Source organism: Convolutriloba macropyga, chromosome 8 (assembly GCF_964194025.1).
Source record: "Convolutriloba macropyga chromosome 8, txConMacr16.3, whole genome shotgun sequence".
NCBI lineage: Eukaryota > Metazoa > Xenacoelomorpha > Acoela > Convolutidae > Convolutriloba > Convolutriloba macropyga.
This window is the reverse complement of record NC_134475.1, coordinates 7,723,601-7,743,492: the sequence shown is the minus strand read 5'-3', so window position 1 is coordinate 7,743,492 and position 19,892 is coordinate 7,723,601. Positions and strand designations below refer to the sequence as shown.

At 37.7% G+C, this 19,892-nt stretch overlaps 1 protein-coding gene across 3 annotated transcripts in view; it reads left to right on the top strand.

The window, feature by feature from the left end:
• Positions 1 to 19,840, top strand: part of LOC142344426 (uncharacterized) — a 44,393-nt gene extending 24,553 nt beyond the window's left edge. For all 3 annotated transcript variants that reach the window (XM_075396063.1, XM_075396061.1, XM_075396062.1), the window contains exons 7-10: positions 16,914 to 17,033; positions 17,511 to 17,621; positions 18,112 to 18,250; positions 19,047 to 19,840. In XM_075396063.1, the coding sequence (XP_075252178.1) occupies positions 16,914 to 17,033; positions 17,511 to 17,621; positions 18,112 to 18,250; positions 19,047 to 19,147 (471 nt within the window). In that variant the 3' untranslated portion in view covers positions 19,148 to 19,840. The remainder of the gene's footprint in view (positions 1 to 16,913; positions 17,034 to 17,510; positions 17,622 to 18,111; positions 18,251 to 19,046) is intronic.
• The last annotated feature ends 52 nt before the right edge of the window (positions 19,841 to 19,892 follow it).

Here is a 19,892-nt window from a genome sequence, read left to right as displayed (position 1 = left end):
GAGATCTTTGATCAAAACACACTAGCTTCGTTCAGAAATTTTTTCAACGATGAAATTCAACTATCTGGCGACTGGAGGGTAGCTCTAAGCGAAATTATTTTTCCGACCAAAATTCAGCATGTGGTGAATGGGGATTTGATAGCATATAGTCTTAAGGGTTACGAGGAGTCACAAAGAATCTCATCTGATGCCAATGTCATTTCTCGACCTTACAGTGGAGAAAAAATCTCTTTCATGACTGGAAACTTTGAAACTGTTGCTCAACTTTTATTTACTATCAAGCGAACAGTTGGACTACCTAATTTTTCGTTTCGTGAAATCAAGAGTACTGGAAAATACGAAATACTTTTTGGTAAAAATGAGGGAATCACTTTTCCTAGTGAAGAAATACCCAGTATTGTGGGTTTTACAGGAATTCCAGATAAACATGGTGTACATATTGGGTACAAAATGAATACAGCTACATCAAATAAATTAATGAAGAGCGATGAGACAAAAGCTTTTTATGGAGAGTTCCCTGCTGATCTGTGCGCGGGAAAGCACTTAATATTCATATACACAAACATTATCGAGTATCAATATGTTGGTGATGCTAAGGCGCCTTTATTACGTGTCATTGATTCAAAACAACGTCTGAAAAACGGTAGCGTGTGTGAACTTGAACCAACACATAGAATAGTTTTTTCAAATTTGGACTATAAAAAACTACTTTCAAATACGATTCAATCAATTTCCATAGAGTTACGTACCGGAACAGGTCAATTAGTCCCCTTTTCAGGAACCGGTAAAGTAATATTGACGTTACAGTTCAAAAAATTTGGTGATTAAAACAATGGAATCGTACTATACCAATCAAGCATCTTCGTTGCCTTATTTTTCTGGACACTATAGACAAAGAGGAAGTGGCTTTGGAGCTTTAGCAAGTGGCATAGGTCGAATCGCCTTACCGCTTGCACGAAAATTCATTCTACCCGCAGCAACGTGTCGGAAAAGAACTTCTATTACAAAGTGTGCCAGAGTTAGTGGATGTTGTCAGCAAAAAAAAATCCGCAAAGCAGGCGTTGAAAAACACTATTTCGAACACAGTTAAAAAGCAAACAGGAGGCTCATTAGCATTGCGAATGAGACGACAAAACCGAATGAATCGGAGACGGTCTAAACGATCTGGCTCAAAAGCTAGAAAAAGTACTAATGTGAGAAAGACAGTCATTTCAAAAAATAAACAGCCAAAAAGAAGTCGGTCGGATTTCTTCGCTAGAGTTAAAGATGATCGGTAATATGTTACCAACAGAGGCAACACATAGTTCCCTGGATTTGTTTGAAAAACCAGCGCTTCTTGTAACTTTTGATGGTAGTTTTTGTCAAAAAGTAGGGCCAGTGTACAGCCCTAACGGACCCATGCTCGAATTTGAGGTGGCTGGAGACAGAAATAATTTTATTGACCTACAAAAAATTTTCCTGGAAATCAAATGCAAGATAGTTTAAGGTTCTGAAGCCGATTTGAAATATGACGCTGGAGCTGCAGCAGACGTCACCAAAACAGACGCCCCTTACTTCTGCAATAATGTTTTACATTCGCTCTTTTCTGACTGTACAGTATCTGCCAACGGATTAAAAATTTCAAATGCAAATGGAAATTATGCTCACAAAAGTTTCATTGAAACTGAATTTTCTCATAACAAAGATGCTAAAGCTACTTGGTTGGCATGTCAAGGTTATTCCTACGAAGAGAACCCCGGAGCAATTCTGGCAGCTGAAGTTAACAGACGAAAAACTTTGGTTAGACAATCTGCCGAATGTACTTATGGAAAATAGCTGTAGATTTTTTTACTTGCGATCGACATCTTTTGAGTGGTGTGACGCTGCGAATTTCTTTTCGACGATCAATAGATGATTTTGTCACAATTTCCGACGATGCTGCAAAATCCTACAAAGTAAAAATTATAGAAGCTAATTTGTATGTAAGAAAAATGACGTTGAACGATGACGTGGTTTCTGCAATTGAAAAAACTTTACTATCAAGTCCAGCGTCCTATCCGTATTTGGAGACCATAACTGAAACGTTTCTTGCTTCTACTGGCTTGCAAAGCTGGAAACAAGAAGATGTTTTCAGCAGGGAGCCAATTCGACGTCTAGCTATATGCCTTAACACAAATGAAGCGTTTTTAGGAAGCAAACAACTCAATCCTTTCCACTTTCGTAAATTCAATCTGGAGCAGATTTGTATTTACTGAAATGGACTTCCTGTTGCTGACAGTCCAATAAATACAACTGATGACAAACGCTTATATTTCAATACAATGTCAGACTTAGCCTATATTGACAATGGTCATGGAATTAAATTGTCTGAGTACCCGAGCCATTTTATTATGGTGTTTGATCTCACAAGCACTCAGCAGGCGTCGCATGATTTTATTCACCCTGAACTCACCAATTGTTCAATTTCAATAGAACTCAAGTTTTCAGTTGCCTTGCCAAGTAATATAGAAATTTTCATAATTGGTGAGAAAGCGAGCACTATTTTCATCGATTCGGCTCGGAAAGTTTCTAAAAATCATATTCTGACAAACTAATGGATGAAGACGAAATAAACAGCCTGATTCAAGCATGTAAACTTCTAAAGTACAAATTTTGTGGTGTCTTTGCAGCTGATAATTTTCCCTTGAAATTATCACAGAACAGATTCATTATTGTGAATGTATCCAGCTCTGATTCTATTGGAACACATTGGACACTTTTGTGTAGGAAGAATGGCAATTACATTTTCGCTGATCCGCTTGGCAGAAATTAACATCATACAAATGTTTGTACAACAGACTGGCCTCTGCTGCTCTTGATATTCAACACGTGTATGAATTGCTTAGAAATCAACCTATACAAACACAAAACTCTATATTGTGTGGCTTGTTTTGTAATTATGTTGCTCATTACATTTATAACAACACAGAAATTGTAAAAATGAGTGATGTTGATTTGATTCGATTTGCGCTTCATATGATGCTCTAACTAACTCTACTAAAACTCTGCTTAGTTGAATAAAGTTTTTTTTTCAAAATTTTATTTTCTCTTCATACACTATGCGTACAAACAAAACATCAGTATCAACAAGCAAATTACCATATCCGCTCAAAAAAATGTCCATTATTTGGCAGAAAGCACCTGAGTGTGGCCCAGACAAGATATTTTGAAATCTCTTTAGAGATTCACTTGCAAAGCTATCAGTTTGAGTTTGTTGGTTATTGGACTTTGTAATACAATTTTGCAATGACTTTTGATGGAGTTGAAACTGTACGCTGCTTCCTTGCTGTAGTCGTCGTCGATTGTCTTCATTCAACGTCACGTTGCCGTTGTTGTTGACTTTTTGATTAGCAGCTACGTTAGAGAAGTTTGGCAACAGTTTCTGAATTGAGTGGGAATCTATGCTCAAATTTTTGTTGTATTCAACCGCCAAAACAAGCTTTTGAAAAATTTCTCCATTCAGCTCTAGGGTATTTGAATTGGCAAACAAAATCTTAAATGTTGTGTAGAGACAAGGCACTGTATAGCTTTTTCTAATTTTTGATTTGTCTGAAGACTTTGTCACGTCTGATGTATCCACCAAAACACGGTAATGATTAGTTTTCAAAGTGCAAAAGGGGTTTTCAAAATGAACACACACAGCATAATTTTTTACACCATTCAACTCCGGTTTTTCATCGCAAACTGAAAATTTGAACGCCTTCTGAAATTGTTTGAAGAAACCCGGCGATCGTTCAAACATTGCTTCAACCATTTTGATTAATCTGTGGAAGCAGCCGAGGATGAGGACGCTGATTCGTATCCAGAATCTTTTTCTGCTAGTTTAGGTTTTTTAGCCACCGGTTTTTTAGTAACCGAAGTATCTTTTTTCCCTTCTGACACTGGCACCGAGTTTCGTATCCTGCCACTTTTTTTCATAAGTTTATCAAATTCCTCTGTTGTAAGGGATATTCTCTGTTCAAATTCGTATTCATTGTCTTTTCTCTTAAAAAGTTTCAAAAAGACATACGTCCCGGTGTTTTCATAGGTTTTGAGAGTAGCTCTTATCAACCTCTTTTCTGTTTTGGATATATCGAAATAGCAATCACCGTACTCTTTGTCTTTGCTTGCAGTGAAAGGCATTTGTGCCAAATTAGCTTGGAAGTTTTTGTTGTAGAACGTAGTCAACTGTTAGCGAAAGGTTAAATTATTCAAATGTTAACTATTCATTCCAAAACGGTACTGATAAGGGTGTTTCAAGTGATTTACATATATCACATGTCTTCAGAGGCCCATGTATTTCCCATATAATTTATATATCGCGGAGTTATATTTAGATCAACAAGAGGTATTTCTTGGCATTGCCTTGATAACCCACACACATACACAAATACACACTGGTAATAGTCCCTAACACCATGAGTTTCAAAGAAACTAACTGATAAGAGGGGAATAATACGTGTTAGGTGTGATAATTCCCTCGTAACAAGGAACCAAAGTGGTTTCAATTACAAGCAACGTGCTCCCCACCTCAGGCGCGCGGCATGCGTGGGTTACACGTGTGTGGTCTACTTATCCAACTTGGTCCAAATTAATGAAAAACACCTGGCGTTCAACTAAAATTTTGTAAATACATGTGCAGTTTTAAGGCGTGTGCCTAATTCTGTTATAAACAAAGTAGTAAAGCACATATGTTTTCAATCAAAATTCCGGGCCAAAATAGTTGACCTTTGGTTGTGCCGGGGGCAGATAAGAGAACTGCCACTGGACTCACATTGTTAACTCGCATAAACTACTTGGGGGTAAATTCCCCGCTACATTTTATTTAATTTCGGTTCCGAAACAGCAACTCTTTAACTTTGTTGAAAGTCCACTGACTGAGTAGAAGTCAAATTTTGTGAACAAGTATCCTTGCGCTTAAAATACCTTCACAACTTTTTCTTGTTCAATTATCAAAAACATTCAATTTGCTTATCTTCTCTTCAAAGCATTCCAAAATGCTTTAAAACATTATTATCTCTTCAAAATTCTTCAAACGCAGAAAATGTCTTTCCATATCCTAAGCGACCAAAACAATGTCTGGGAGCGAACAATTGTGTACCAAACCTTTTACGAAAACTTTGTGGTTTTTATCCAACAAAAAAGGACAAACGAGAAAGAGGAGAATTGGACAACGCTTGAACACTTTATGATACCTAAAATCTTCATTAACTTCATTGCAAGCTTGCCGGACAAAAAGGAGAGTGAAGATTGCGGTGGAACCTTTATCACTTCAGGCGGGTTCGTTCCACCTTTGTCGTTAACGCATCCTCTTTACCCGTATGACATTGTGACGCTGCCAAAAGAAACTCGAACTATTCTATACAAATACGATTGTGACTGCGTGCCCTTTTTCGAAAACCAGTTGGGAGTAGTTCGGGCCTGCAATGACCTAGCCGATTTGTGAGGCCTTCCACATTCTCCCGAGTCACCACCACCAGCACCAGGATGTGTTTCAACGCCAACTTCTGATCCTAGTGCCACTGTGACTCCGGAGAGCTCACCGTCTCTGTTTTCACCCGTTACAGAGGAGAAACTTGCATGGAATTTTGGCTCACTACCAACTGCAAGTCAATTGATGCAGAATTTGTCTGCGACCGACTTCAGAACACCGTCTGGCTCGACGACACCAACAACAATTTTAGAGACCGGTGCAAGCTTGGTTGCAACAACAACAACAACAACACCCGACAACTCCGAGACGCCAAAAGTCACTCTCGCGCCAAGAAAAAGAAGGTCCATTGGACCTTGTGAAAAACTCTTTGATTAGAATTTCTGAAAGGAAACCTAAACTCTCAGTTTGATTGTGTGAAGAATTGCTTTTTGGAGTAATCAAAAATTGTGTTTTATAAAAATGTTGAGTCAATTTCTTTGATTTATTTGTTTCGATTTTGTAAAGGAGATTAAATATTTTTTGTGTATAAAATAAAAATTTAGTATTATTAGTTTGGTTTTTGAAAATAGAAAAAAAATTCGAAGGACTAAAGACAAACTGAAATTTTTTTTTCGAAAACCTGTAAAAGTGACTAAATTCGACAAATGAAGAAACATGTATAAACATGGTTTTATAGAGCAAAATATCGTCTACAAAATAGGACTTGAACAACTCTATTGAGAGGTGGAGTCTTTGCCCATTTTCCAACCATTTTTCAAACAAATTGCTCGAAAAATTGGAAAATTTTTGAAGAAAAACGAAAAAAAAACAATGAAAACGAAAAAGTTGGATAATTTTGTAAGGAGACATTTTGCTGAGCGCAAAGTGTTCTACAATAGAACTCTTAACAAAAATTTTGGAGGAGCACAATTTTATGGGTCACAGAGAACAAAATCTATGTTCAGTCAAATATTTTTGTCTTTAACTTATCACCCTACAAGTGGAAGACTGATGAGGAAACTACTGAGAAGTATCTCATATGATGTAAAACAACATGCTCTAAATTTTTGGTCCCCATAAACTTTTTCATATCTGTAACAGAAAAAAAGTTATTTGTTAAAAAGCAAAAAATTTGTGAAAACTATAAATTTTGAAAAAATTTTTTTCTTTCAAATAACTTGAAAATATGCAATTTTTCAATGTTTCAATGTTATCTCTATGTTTTTTACTACAATTTGAAGGTGTTACTTTAGAAATTCCTCCTAAAAAGTTTTAGAGAAAAAACACTTTTTTTCTGAAAAAAAGGTCAATTTTTCCGAAAAATCGAAAAATATTGATGATGTGGTTGTTTTGCTGAAAAATACTCAGAATGAGTTTTTCTTACGACTTTGTAACAGAAATAAAAGGTTATGATGATCATGGCCAAAAAACCCCGGGAACACGGTTTTCGCAAACACCTGTTTTCAATTAAAAACATGTGGCTGCCAGATGTTTTGAAAAATCGTGTTCCCGAGGTTTTTTCACACTTCTGTAAAAACCGGTCTTCATAAAATCTCACGCTGTGAAACTTTGATCATAAGCATGATGAAGCTAGCTGTTCGCCAAGTATGAGTTCCATTAAAAATTGCGAAAAAAAACAAAAAACAATTTTTTTTCCAACTTTTAAAAAAAATTTTTCTTAGTTTTTTAAAATCTTTCAACCCTCAACTGATTCTGCTACAACCTCCAGTAATCATTGATGGGACTTGTTATACTAAAATTCAAATCTATTTTCAAAAAAAATTTTTTTTCAAGGTTTTTGGTTAAAAAAACTGTGATAATCAACTTTTTTATGCCTAAAAAGAGATATTCAGTTGCACTAGAACACCAATAAAGCCATTTAACCATATAAGGCTCGCTAAAACACGTCATTGCATAGTCATTACGCATATATTGCATAGAAAATACCCATAAGTCTCCGACTATTACGGCAAAACATTGGTATTTGCATTTTAATTCAACTTTGCATAAGACATGATTGTAGCCCTCTTTGGCCAGAATACCAATCATATATGCAAATGGATTTGCATAAAACATGATCTACGCCCTCACTGGCGAATGATGGAATTTGCATAAAGCAGGACTGAATTTGCATAAAATGCTAGACGCCCTCTTACGGGATAAAAAAATGTTGTTTCTAAAGCTTCATCCATCTCCTAATTTAATTAATGGGGCTGTGAACATTGGGCAATGATATTATTCACTCTTGTGTAATCCTTTAGTTAACTGATTGGAAAGAAACTTTGTCCCTAGAAATTTCATTTTGAACATGTTTTCAAATTCAACCAATCAGAACGTTGGTTATTTTTAGAGAGTTGAAGGTTTGGTTTAGCTCGAACTCAAAACCATTTTATCTTCAAATTGATTCAACAATGAGTTTCTCGTGCAAATTTTGTAACGCCAAATTCACATTTCGCACCAACCGCAATCGTCACCAAAGGAACTTGCATCCAGATGAAGTTGGAGTGCCAGTGTACCGCTGTGAACACTGTGATTTCACTACAAGAGATCTACGAACTCTCGAACGACATTTCGGAAACCGACATAATCCGTTAGTACAATGTTGTCTCTACTGCTACATTGGCTTTGATTCTGCTGATCGCTTTGCCACACACATAAGAGATCAACATGGACTGCCCTCGAGAACTAGTGAAACAAGCAGAAGACCAACAGAATCCGCCTTTCAAGGAGCACTTCAAGTTTTCACTATTGATGGAACGGAGGACGACCAAGATCTCATGGAGTTCATGCTGAACAATAGAGACATCATAACGGACCTTATAAACAGCGAAGTTTCGACTGCAGCCAAAAAAATTCAGTTTGTTGTGTCTCTGGATCTGTACAAAGAAAGAAACGAAAATGACAACGAAGAACAAGCTATCGAAATCTTTGCTAGCTCTGAAATGAGTACAGTGTACTTGGATGGACTCTCAAACGAAGATTTTTTCAAGATGTTGAGTAAGATGTTGAATATTCTCTTCATGTTTTCGTCACAAGGCAGTGGATGGATTCTACGCAAAGTAAACAGACTGGAAATCAAGATAGCCGCCTTTGCCCCCGTGCATGCATCGTCATATATAGCTCTACCTGGTTTCCTGAACGGATGCCGTTCATTGCTCAACATACGAAACCATTTTGATCACAACTGCTTCGTGTATTGTTTCGTTGCCGCGTATCACATCAAAAATGGAATCAATTTACTGACAGAAGGTCGATCGGGAACTGAAAAGACGAATCCAGATACGTACAAGAATGCGGAACGACAGCCCGTTGGAGACTATCAGATGCCCATGCCCATAAACAGGATCCCATACTTTGAGGACGCCAACGACGTTCGCGTCAATGTTTTCGGGTAAGTGTTTCTTTAATAATATCAATAAAATTCAAATATTCCCGCTCAACGAATCAAAATGTTAAAACTGTATTGGTCTTCATGAATCTGTTTTGTTTACAGAATCGAGGGAACACGTTTGGTGATGATCTACGTTTCCAAAAAGTCAAACAAATCCTTCACAATGGACCTTCTTCTCCTCCACGATGAGAATGCCCATCACTACGTTCTCATCTTGAATCTGGAACGATTTGTCGCATACTTCAAAGGTATAGCGCACCGTGCAGCGCAGCGTATTTGTCGAAATTGTTTTCTTTTGTGTACAAACAGAGAAACTTATCAAAACCATGTTAAAACATGCAGTGAACATGCAGCAGCAGAAATTGTTATGCCAAAAGAAAGCAACACTTCCCTACAGTTCAGAAACTGGAAAGCACGCTGGTTTCTTCCTATCGTTCTATACTTTGACTTATCTTATCTTGAATCTTATCTTGTTCCAATCTATACTTTGAATCTTATCTTGTTCCAATCGCTACAGCACAACCCTCACCCTCTACTTCCTACACAGTTGCAATTGAAAAACATGAACCTTGTGGTTATGCAATAGCAGCCATAGAACACGGTAAAGCAACTCCTGTCTACTTTGAACTCAAAAGAGGTGACAACTGTATGAACGAATTTGTAAAATCTTTGCACGTACTGGCGCGGGACATCTACAACCGAAAACGAGCTTTCTACGGACCCTACCGAGGACCTGTTCCAGCGCGTGAAAATAACACAAGATGTTGGATCTGTGAAAACGAAATAAACGATGAGGCTGAGCTTGTTCTTGACCATTGTCACTACGATGGTCATTTTCTAGGGTGGGCGCATCAACTCTGTAACACTCGTCGCAGAACATCTAACTTTACGCCAATGATTGGTCATAATATCAAAAAGTATGATATTCATCATATATGTCTTGCACTAGCAGAGTGTGAGCCAGAAACGAAGTTTGAAGTTATACCTTCTACGGACGAAAACTATATATCACTCTCTGTTGGAGTGTTCATAAAAAATTTTGAGTCGGAGGCCGGACAACAAGTACCCATCTTCGAATACATAAGGTTAATTGACTCGTTTAACTTCATGCCCCAATCACTCGAGTCCTTGGTAGCTGATCTGCCTGACAATCGCTTTGACATTCTACGCTCTAAGTATGAATCTTACTACAATAGCGATTTTCAACTTCTCTGCCAAAAAGGTTTTTACTGTTATTCCTACATCACATCAGAACAAGTGTTTGAAGAAAAAGTGTTGCCTCAATTATCGGAATGGAAAAATACATTGCATGGCGGTGAAGTCACTATCAGCGAAACCGACTACAATCATGCTCAAACAGTGTTTTCAAAGTTTTGTTGTCAAAACATCGGCGACTACCACGACCTTTATCTAACCAGTGACACTTTGCTCTTGGCGTGCGTCTTTGAGGCTTTCAGAGATATCTGCTATGACACGTACGGTTTAGATTGCGCACAGTACTATGGAGCATCAAATTTATCAGGAGATGCGTTCCTCAAGGTGTGCAAACCCGACCTGCATTTGCTAACCGAGAGAGAACAACTTGAACTTGTAGAGAACATGATGCGCGGAGGAGTGTCTTCAATCTATGAGCAACGACTCTTTCAAGCAAACAACTGCCATCTGCCGAACTATGATGCTTCTAAGCCGTCTACATATGCGTTGATGCTAGACGCAAATAACCTCTACGGCGGCGTAATGCAGAACGATCATTTGCCCTTGAAGGATTTTGCGCTAGATGCACACATCACGCTCGAGGAAGTACTCAAAATTTCGTCAACGGCACAGCATGGATACATAATTGAAGTTGATATTGATTATCCACCCGAATTTCATGAAGCTCATCAAGATTACCCTCTGGCGCCATCCAAATTGAAAATCAAACATTCTTGGCTGAGCGGTTACCAGAAAAATTTGAAAGTACAGATGCACTTACCTGCAGTCATCTGGGCCAAAACTCGTCCAAACGCTGTTGCCTAAAAACCGCTACACGCTACATTATCGGCTTGCCCAATTCTACAATTCAATGGGGCTCAAAATTACAAAACTTCATCGGGCATTAAAGTTTGAGCAAGCGAACTGGATGCGACCCTACATGGAGCTAAATACCAGTCTCCGGATTGCTGCCAGTACTGCTTTTGGCAAAAAGTTCTATAAGGGCATGAATAATTCAGCGTTCGGAAAAACGTGCGAGTCGAAAAGGAACCGTGATCAAGTCGTTATTGTTCGAAATGCTCAAAGTGTGCTACAAAGAACGCAAAACTTTCATTTTAAATCGTTCAAAATCTTTGGAGAGAGCATGGCTGCGATGAAAACTGCAAAAAAACGGATTTATTGGAACAAACCCACTATTGTAGGGGCATGTGTACTTGATCTGGCCAAATTACACATGTTCCAATTCCATTATACAGTGATGAAGCCAAATTTTGATTGCAAAGTTCTCTACTCGGACACTGATTCACTGCTATATCGAATCAATACAATAGACGTTTATAAAGATATACGCCAAAAAATTCATATTTTGCAACATTTCGACTTCTCTAATTATCCACCACAGCACCCGCTCTTCTCCAAAGTGAACGAATATGTCGTCCTGAAGTTTAAGGACGAGTTTGCCAGCGTGCCTATTCAAGAATTTTGTGCTCTCAAGCCGAAACTCTACTCAGTAATTGCAATTGGTAAGTTAGTTTTCATCACACTCACACGTATCAATATACAGCTTGTTAGTTGGGACGGTTCCTAATGTTCAATATTTTAATTTAGATGGCGGGGAAAAGAAATCAGCTAAAGGCGTCACAAAATTAGCACAACGACAACTGACGCATGACAGATTCAAAGAAACGCTCTCCTCTGGTCGTTTGATCCGCACGCAAAACCATAGAATAGCTTTTAGCAGCCAGCAACTCCATACAGTAACCATTAATAAAGTGTCGCTCAACGCTTTCGACGATAAACGATACATTCTTGAAAATGGGATCGATACGCTGCCGTTTGGTCACATAAATATTGTCCACGATCGTTTCTTCGACGAAGACGACAATTTCGATATTGAATCGTTGAGTTCCTGGTCGTCTGGAGAGTTGTACGAAATTGAAAACCAGAGGGAAATTGAAACCACAGTTGAAACGAATACTGACAACGCTGAAATCCCTGACCCCGGCTTCGTAAGAACCGCCGCAATCACAGAGTCTGATATTGATTCTGATGAAATTGCCGATGAAAATGAGATAGAAGAAGAACGTCCAGTGTATAACCCATTTATTGATTATGAAGCGATAGAATCAGACTCTTAATTAACAAAACAATGCGCTATTTTGTATGCAATTTGACGCTTTTGTACGTGTTTAATTCTCTTATCTATAACAGTTTCTATAACAATTCTATTCTATATGTTGTAACGTATAAATTCAGCTTTAATTCAAATCTACTTTGCTAGGTTTTGCCACAAATAAGCAAGAAAAGTTGAAACTGGAATGGCTTTCCAATAGCGCAATACCAACAATAAGCCACCAGACAAATACATGTAGCGCAATTACCACTTTCATATTTTAAAAGATCTCCCCTAAGGGATCAGGGATCCCCCTCTGCTGAACGGATCTCCAAAGGATCTTCCCCCCCCCCGATCTTCCTGTATATATACGATACTACTAGGGTTATTTTCGTTTTCTGAAAATTTGGGATCTTTTCCAAGTTTTCTGTGATCATTCCACTCATAGCCTTCACCTCAGCTTAGTGGCATAAAACTTGTAACCTCGCCATTACCGTAAATGTGCTATAACGGGGCGCTATAATTTTGTGGGGGCTACAATTTGTGAATTTTTTGCTTTTTTCCTGGTATTCTTTCCCCCGTATTTATTTGAATGTGACTTCAATTGCGAGTTTTGTTATCTGTGACTTTTTTTCGGAAAGCAAACAAAATTTTAAGTATCATGATTTGGCTCCTCGGGACGAACAGAAGACGTGAATTTCTTCCTACATGACATGAATGAATACAATGAATGAGATATGTTTCTTTGAGATTTAGCAGCTTAATTAATCATTTTGATTTCAGTTATGTACATTTTGCAGTAGATGTGAGATATTTCGTTGATAAACTGGTGCAAAGCGTTAACGAAGCTTTCATTGAGCTCAACATGGTTCTTTTATTTGCCGTCTCGGCCGTTTTTGGTGTGACTGTTTGATCACGCGACAAGAACTGAAAGTGAATTATTGCATGACTTCTACCAATCAGCAGGCAGCTTAATATCAGTGTGGGAGCAAGTTAGTTATTCTCTGGAGTTTGAAATATCCGGTCGATCGTGAAATATTTTTTTTATTAAAATTAAATTGCCTCACTAATATTGATATTGTTATAGTTTTGTCGAACTAGTCTCTCTACAGTCTATTTTATGTCTGTTTGCTTTTGTGAAAACGATCGAACAAACAAGTTTCAGCAGCAGTTATATTTTCTGTCGCCATCTTGCTTTTTGGTTTTTATTTGCTGAAAATCTTTTATCTTTAAATCTTTTGAAAGTCAAATGAAAAAGGCACCACAATTGGTTGAATTGTTTCAATGTAGATCATTGTAGTGTTCTACAGTAAGCTCTAATAACATCAATTGAAGAACTTCAGGGAAGTTATTCCCCTGCTAAGTATATGTTAGAATATTGTTCCAACAAGTCCAATGCTTTTAGAGCTCAGAGCCGAGGCCTCTTGTGGCAGAGACTTGCATAAAGGATCGCAGAACTGTATTCTTACTTGTTTAGACCCTAATTTTGCTTCTTCGTGGGGCATATTAAGGTAAAATATTGAAAAATAGGGCTGTCTATGATACTAAATATGAAAAAAGCCTTTCTACTTAAGTTTAATGCGTGAAATTGCGTGTCCATGCTTGAAATAGTTCTGGAATTAGTTTGTTTGGATCAGTCTCAGTGTTCTAGTCTTCATGAACAGTGGTTTGACAAAGTTGAGCAGATGAGATAATTACTAAGTTGCCATTATGTTTCCAAGATTTTTATTTAAGATGCATACTTGCATTTCTTAGGCGTCTAACGATTTTTCCGAGAAATTCTGCTCATTTTTTACTACATGGTCTTAAAAAAACAAATTTACAGTCTTAAAAATGTTTCAACAAGCGAAAATTTGAACAAATAGGCTGGTGGCTTCCTTGAATTTAGTGATCTTGTTCGGCTAAACTGTCGTCCGTTATTAGCAGCAAAATTAGGGCTTGAAAGCAATCACCTGTCCACTCCTGACTGAAACAGGCTACTGTAGAAAATCGGTCCTCGTCTATCGTTCTGGAGCAGTCAGTCCGTTATTAGTCTGATATCTTTTTAATAGCCGCACAGCAATAGCGGGGGCTATTATTGGCCATATCTTGGTTTTCTACAACTCAAAGAATTTGAATTGTATTGGGGCGCTGTCTTTTTTTTACTTTTTTTTAAAGATCTGTTCACACATTTTCATGGTTTTTAAAGTCAAATTGGAGTAGTGATTTTGGTCACCCCGAAACAGGAAGTGGAGAGAAAAAGCGAGTGATTTTGCGACGTGAAAATTTTTCAGTCTAATTTTAAAGTAGAGTGAGAAAACGGTGAACAAAAAATCGCTTGCTCGCAAATTCACATTGATTTTTACTGTCTTTTAATTTTCTGGATCGGATTTTTTTCTAAATGGTTTTCTCAATCTATTCATAGTTCTTTTTAGGCCTAGTTTTTTGTTTGAACCAAATTTCTCTTTCTCGCTAGTTGTTTTTAAAATTTTTTTGATCTGATTTGTTTGGAAATGGGTTTCCTAATTTGTTCAGTCCGTTCTAGGTCTAGTTTTTAGTCAATGAAAATTGTTTGAATTGTACGTCAGAAATTGGCCTGCTATGTTTTTTATTTCGTCGTCAAAATTTCTGTTACGACCATTTGACGTCACACTCACTTCAAATCTGCTTTTTGTCCATTCGTTCATGCAATTTCAAATGAAGTGCGTGCGTGACGTCATTTCTCACTCTTAGTCGAACGAGTTTTTGTTCATTCTCGTGATGAAGTTTTTGGTCACGCATGACTTACCTCACTCTCAAAATCGACTTCCTCATTTTGAATTTGACTTTTCTTTACTTTAACTCAGAGATAGGGTCGAATGAATGTGTGTCACTTTAAATGAAGCTATTTGAGGCAGCCATAACTTATACAGATTCTTATTCAGTATGACATCTCATCCTTTAATGAAAAGAGTAAATTTTTTGTCTGTCTTTACTTTTTAATAGCCGCCGTCAGCCTCTCAACCGGCTATTATTTAGGCGCTCTCCTTTTTTTTAAATTTTCTTTATCTTTTTATCAGATTTTTTGTTTTACATAATTCACGTTTGACTTCTGACTTACCTCACTCTGTTTCAACTGAATGGATTTCACGCATTGAATTATGCAATGTAGTGATTACGGTCAATGTCAAAAGAGCATAATCAACAGGAGCGAGATGAATTGATAAAGCAGGGTCATTAAGTCATAGTGCATTAGGTTATCAAAGTTCATTAGAGCGATTGCTAGATGATATTAGTATTATGCTTAATACCCTTCATTTTAGAAGCTGAAGTAAGTATAATTTCAGAATGTAACTGCAACTCAACACTGAACTAGAATAATTTTTTAAACTTATGAAGAAAATTTGTCAATTTTTATCTTTTCTTCTGTTTCAATCCTGATGTGCGTCTAGCGCGTCAATGGCGGATTTTTTTCCGACTATCTACGAAGCTATTGTGGCTACTTTTTGGCAATCTGCCAGCTATGTTTGAATGTATTTTAAAGAGCAATTTTGTAACTTGTTTGACGGGATTTTTGTTTTTTGTGTTTTTATTTGGTTTCCGTTTTTTTGGCGCTTATGATACCTCTTACTCAGTGATCAAATCAATTAAAAACATCGTTTTTCTCGGAAGGTTGGTCGAGACGGCAGTTGAAGTATAGGTTACGTGACTCTAAAGTCAGGGAGAATCAGGCATTAATCGAGAATGGCGAAGTAGTTCGAGATCTAAGGCGGATTTTCGAAGTGACTTATGCTGAGTCAAGTAACCTTGCTTGAAGCAGAAACTGGCAAGTTTTAAATCTGGCACTGCATATTGGAAAGTCTTCAGAAATCTGGTACTGCGTAGATCTGGTATTTTAAAATTTGAAATTGCGTGTTTCAAGGCATTAGTTTTTAATTTTATGTAATACACTTACGTAAGTTGTGGGTTTAACATACTTTGCATTTCTCTCATGCGTTATCTTGTACGAGATAAGTTCTAAAGTTACCTCAATGTTCCTCTCGAATTATTGTGTCATTGCTGTATAGTTGTAGGCTTAAGAAGTTTCATAATATTTTATTAATTTGGTCAGCACTCTCGCTTTGATGCATCTTTTCTTAAATATTGGCCGCTTTTTGCCGTATTGAAGCTTGTGTCCTGAATTTGAGATTTCTCAATGTTGCGGATGATTGATTTTGAACAAATAAAGTAAGCTGTTTGTTCAAAGCCTCAGAACAACAAGAAGTTGACATTTCAGATTTATTGGAGCGAAGATAAATTGTATCACTATGAAACGAAAGCAGTTTCATTCATGATGGTCAAAGCATGCTTTTATTTCTTGTAACCAAGTTGTAGCTTGGGTCTTAAATGGCAACCCTAAAGTATCAGTATGGGTCTTTCCCAGTATACCCCCGCCCCCACCTTAGTGGTCAGATAACCTATGAACCCCGCAATAATGTTTAACATACCATAATGGGGCTACATTTTCGTGGCGGGGGCTATAATGGGAAACGCCCTTCAGCATTTTGGTTAATAATTTCTCAAAAACCAAGGCGTAAGATCGAACAAAGCTATGAACCCACCATCCCCCCCCCCCCCCCCATTTTGGTTAATAATTTCTCAAAAACCAAGGCGTAAGATCGAACAAAGCTATGAACCCACCAGCCCCCCCCCCCCCTCCAACTACCAGGCTCATATATACACGCGAGGGCTATTTTAACATTTTAACGCATGTCAAACGCATTAGGTGGCAGTTCTAATTGTATTTTTAGGAATAATGAAAAGCCTGGGAAATAATTAATTTTTTGAAAAATTACCACTTTTACCAGGTGAACGTGCTAGAGCCACACCCCACCCTTCCAGTGATGGCAACCTCTGGATTGGATCACTGTGTCAAACTCTGGTCACCCAAACGGCTCAGGCAACACAACCTCCTCGGACTGGCAAGCGTGAGTGACAAAATTATGTGCAAATTTCCAAATGCGTTTTTCTTTAGGACAACACCATACAAATTTCGGAAACGCAAGTTGTTATAACATTTTTCCCATTATAGATCCCTCACCCAGCTTAGTGACAATAACGTATCGCACCCAAACGTCCTCTCCCACAATAGGGGACTATAATAGGAAAGACACATTTTTTATATAAACAGATTTTTCGGAAATTTTCTACAATGCAGTAATTTGGGACAACGTGTACCGTAAAAGTGAAACACAAGATAGCAATTCAAATTTTTCGGACTTAGCACAATGTTCATTGTCAATATTTGTTCAAGTTTTTTAATAGTGGAAATTAATTGAACGTGAATGACAATGAGCAATTTAATGCGTTTTGAATTTCTGTTTTTACTGAGCGTTCCCATTCCTTGTTTAAACTTTATGAAACAGTTTTAAAGCCTGCATGATGAATCAGAGTGTTTTTTTTAGACAATGGCTCAGAACAAGAAGATGAGAGAAAGTGACCCCAACAGAGACGGACTGTTTGATGCACGCATGCTCATGCTTCTCATGCAGTCACTAAATAGCTCCGCTTCAGAGGTAACATCAGCTTTGGCAATTTTTGAATTGTTCCACAAAAAACGCAGTCAGTTTTAAATTTTGATTTTTATTTCTAATCTAAAGAAAAATTTTTTCTCGCCCAATAGAACTGCTGTTTTGATTTCCTGGATCATAGGATAAGCAAGGAGATTTTCTGAGTAATTTTACCCTCTGATTGGTGTAAAACAGAGAACTCTTTCCTGTAATTGCTGTTAGTTTATCCAGAAGAGCGACAAATCAAGGGCCTCTAGCGAGTTCGTAGATGTCAAAGTTCACTTCCTTTTTCGAGAAGTTGTCGGACTCAAAGATAGTCATATTAAGCAGTTGTTCACACCCGTGATTTCATTTATTGCTCCGGAACGCCTCAGGAAAAGTTCTAACGAGTTTTTAATCCTGCCTTAAAAACTGCCTGACCTTACGTTAGTCGGTTATGTTTTATCCTTTAGTATCTGTCGATATTGTAGTTAATGTCTGTGTGTTTCGTATTTAGCGACGACAGAATGGGGCGAATGCGCTTGATGACGATGACTTGGACTCGGATGGTGAGGAGGTAGGCAGGACAGGAGGTGCTACGATTACAATCCAACACGGCAGAAGACCAAGGAGAGGAGCGGGAACAGGCGATGAAGGTAAAGAGGATCCAAAATAGATAAGAAAATGGATAGATTATCGGTGTTAATGGGAATTGATAAACATTGAGATTTGAACGTTTAGTGGGTGTTAGATTAGGCTACTGACTTATTGAACTATTAATTAATTGACATGAGGAGTGAAGAACACTTAGCGAGACTATTATAACTATTGTCAAAAAGGAGTAGTTCAGTTAACTTAAATTAGAGACGTACAAAACGTAATTTAGATAGACTTAATTTAGAGGCATACATGACAAAACGTGTCCAGTAACTCAACTATACATAACGCTACTCTCCAATAACCTCAGGTGTAGGCGAATGAATGGTTATAAAAGTCATGTACATTTCTAAATTAACATTGTTTCTGAGCAGTTACTCATCCTTAACAATCATTATATTGAGAAGATGAAGACTCTTCTGAAGAGCGGATTCCATTTGCAGTAAAATCAAAGGTGCTCAATGCAATATATTCAGTGGTCAATTATTATCAGTAACTTGTAAAGCCAATAGTGAGGATTCCCCCCCCCCCCAGTTGAATAAAAAAAGCTAAGCCTTAAGCCAATCGTGAGGGAACCACACGACCTCAATTGTCTAAGCAGTGCGATCGACATCAGTTAATCCGTTTTTGTTCCTGTTATAATGTATTAGGATTCGACATTGAACACCCCCCCCCCCCGGACTATCGCTAAGCAGACTTTGCAATACCTCCAAACTTCTGCCGTTTGAGACTATTCTTCAGAAGTTAAGGCGTCTGCTTTGCATGTTAAATGTTATTGTTTAAGTTCATGTTCAGGTAACGTGGACAGGGATGATAGTAACGATGAAGACTTGAACAGGGGAGCCAATGAAGATGATGATGAAAGCAGACAAGTTGTAGGATGCAGAACCTCATGAAACGGCATGCACAACCTCACAGTCATTACCTAAATACCATCACAGGCCAACTACACGCAGCGGCCAAACGAAATGTAGTTCTGAAAATTTGGATCCCGTGTAAATTATATGAACATGTGAATATTTTGTGTTTTTTGGACTATCTCAACTGTGAAATCCCGAAGAAACGAAATGGATTCCGTAAAAAGCAGATGATTTCCATTTTACGAAGTTTAAAGTCGTCCATCATGCGTAGTCATTAGACACTGAACCGATCGCAGAAAAAAAGGCGTGACAAAATATTGTACAAAATGTCAACGTTTACTTTTTATGGAAAAAACTACTGAGATATTGCCAGCTTTCCAAGTTACAGCTCGACCCAAGTGCGTATGATAAACAAAACCCTAATGGATTACTCTACGATTCAAATACGATTACCGGAATCAACGCCTGTAAAATGCCCAGCTGTTGGTCAGTAAAAAGCCCAGCCTGCAATAAAATGCGAAACTCCCCCTGTTAGATTAAATATATAATGAATACAAACTGCTTTCACTTAACTTGAAAACTGATGTATATTCGATTTTTGTTTGTTAGAAGAGGCCTAAATTGTACTTAGATTACTTTTAGCAATAGCATTATGATGATTGGAATTAGATACTAGAGCTTACTCCGCCACAAATTTCCAATATATCAATTCATAGTTTGGAACTAAAATGCTTTTTGTCTAATCCCCTAGTCCAAATAAGATTGTACGTGGAAAGACTAG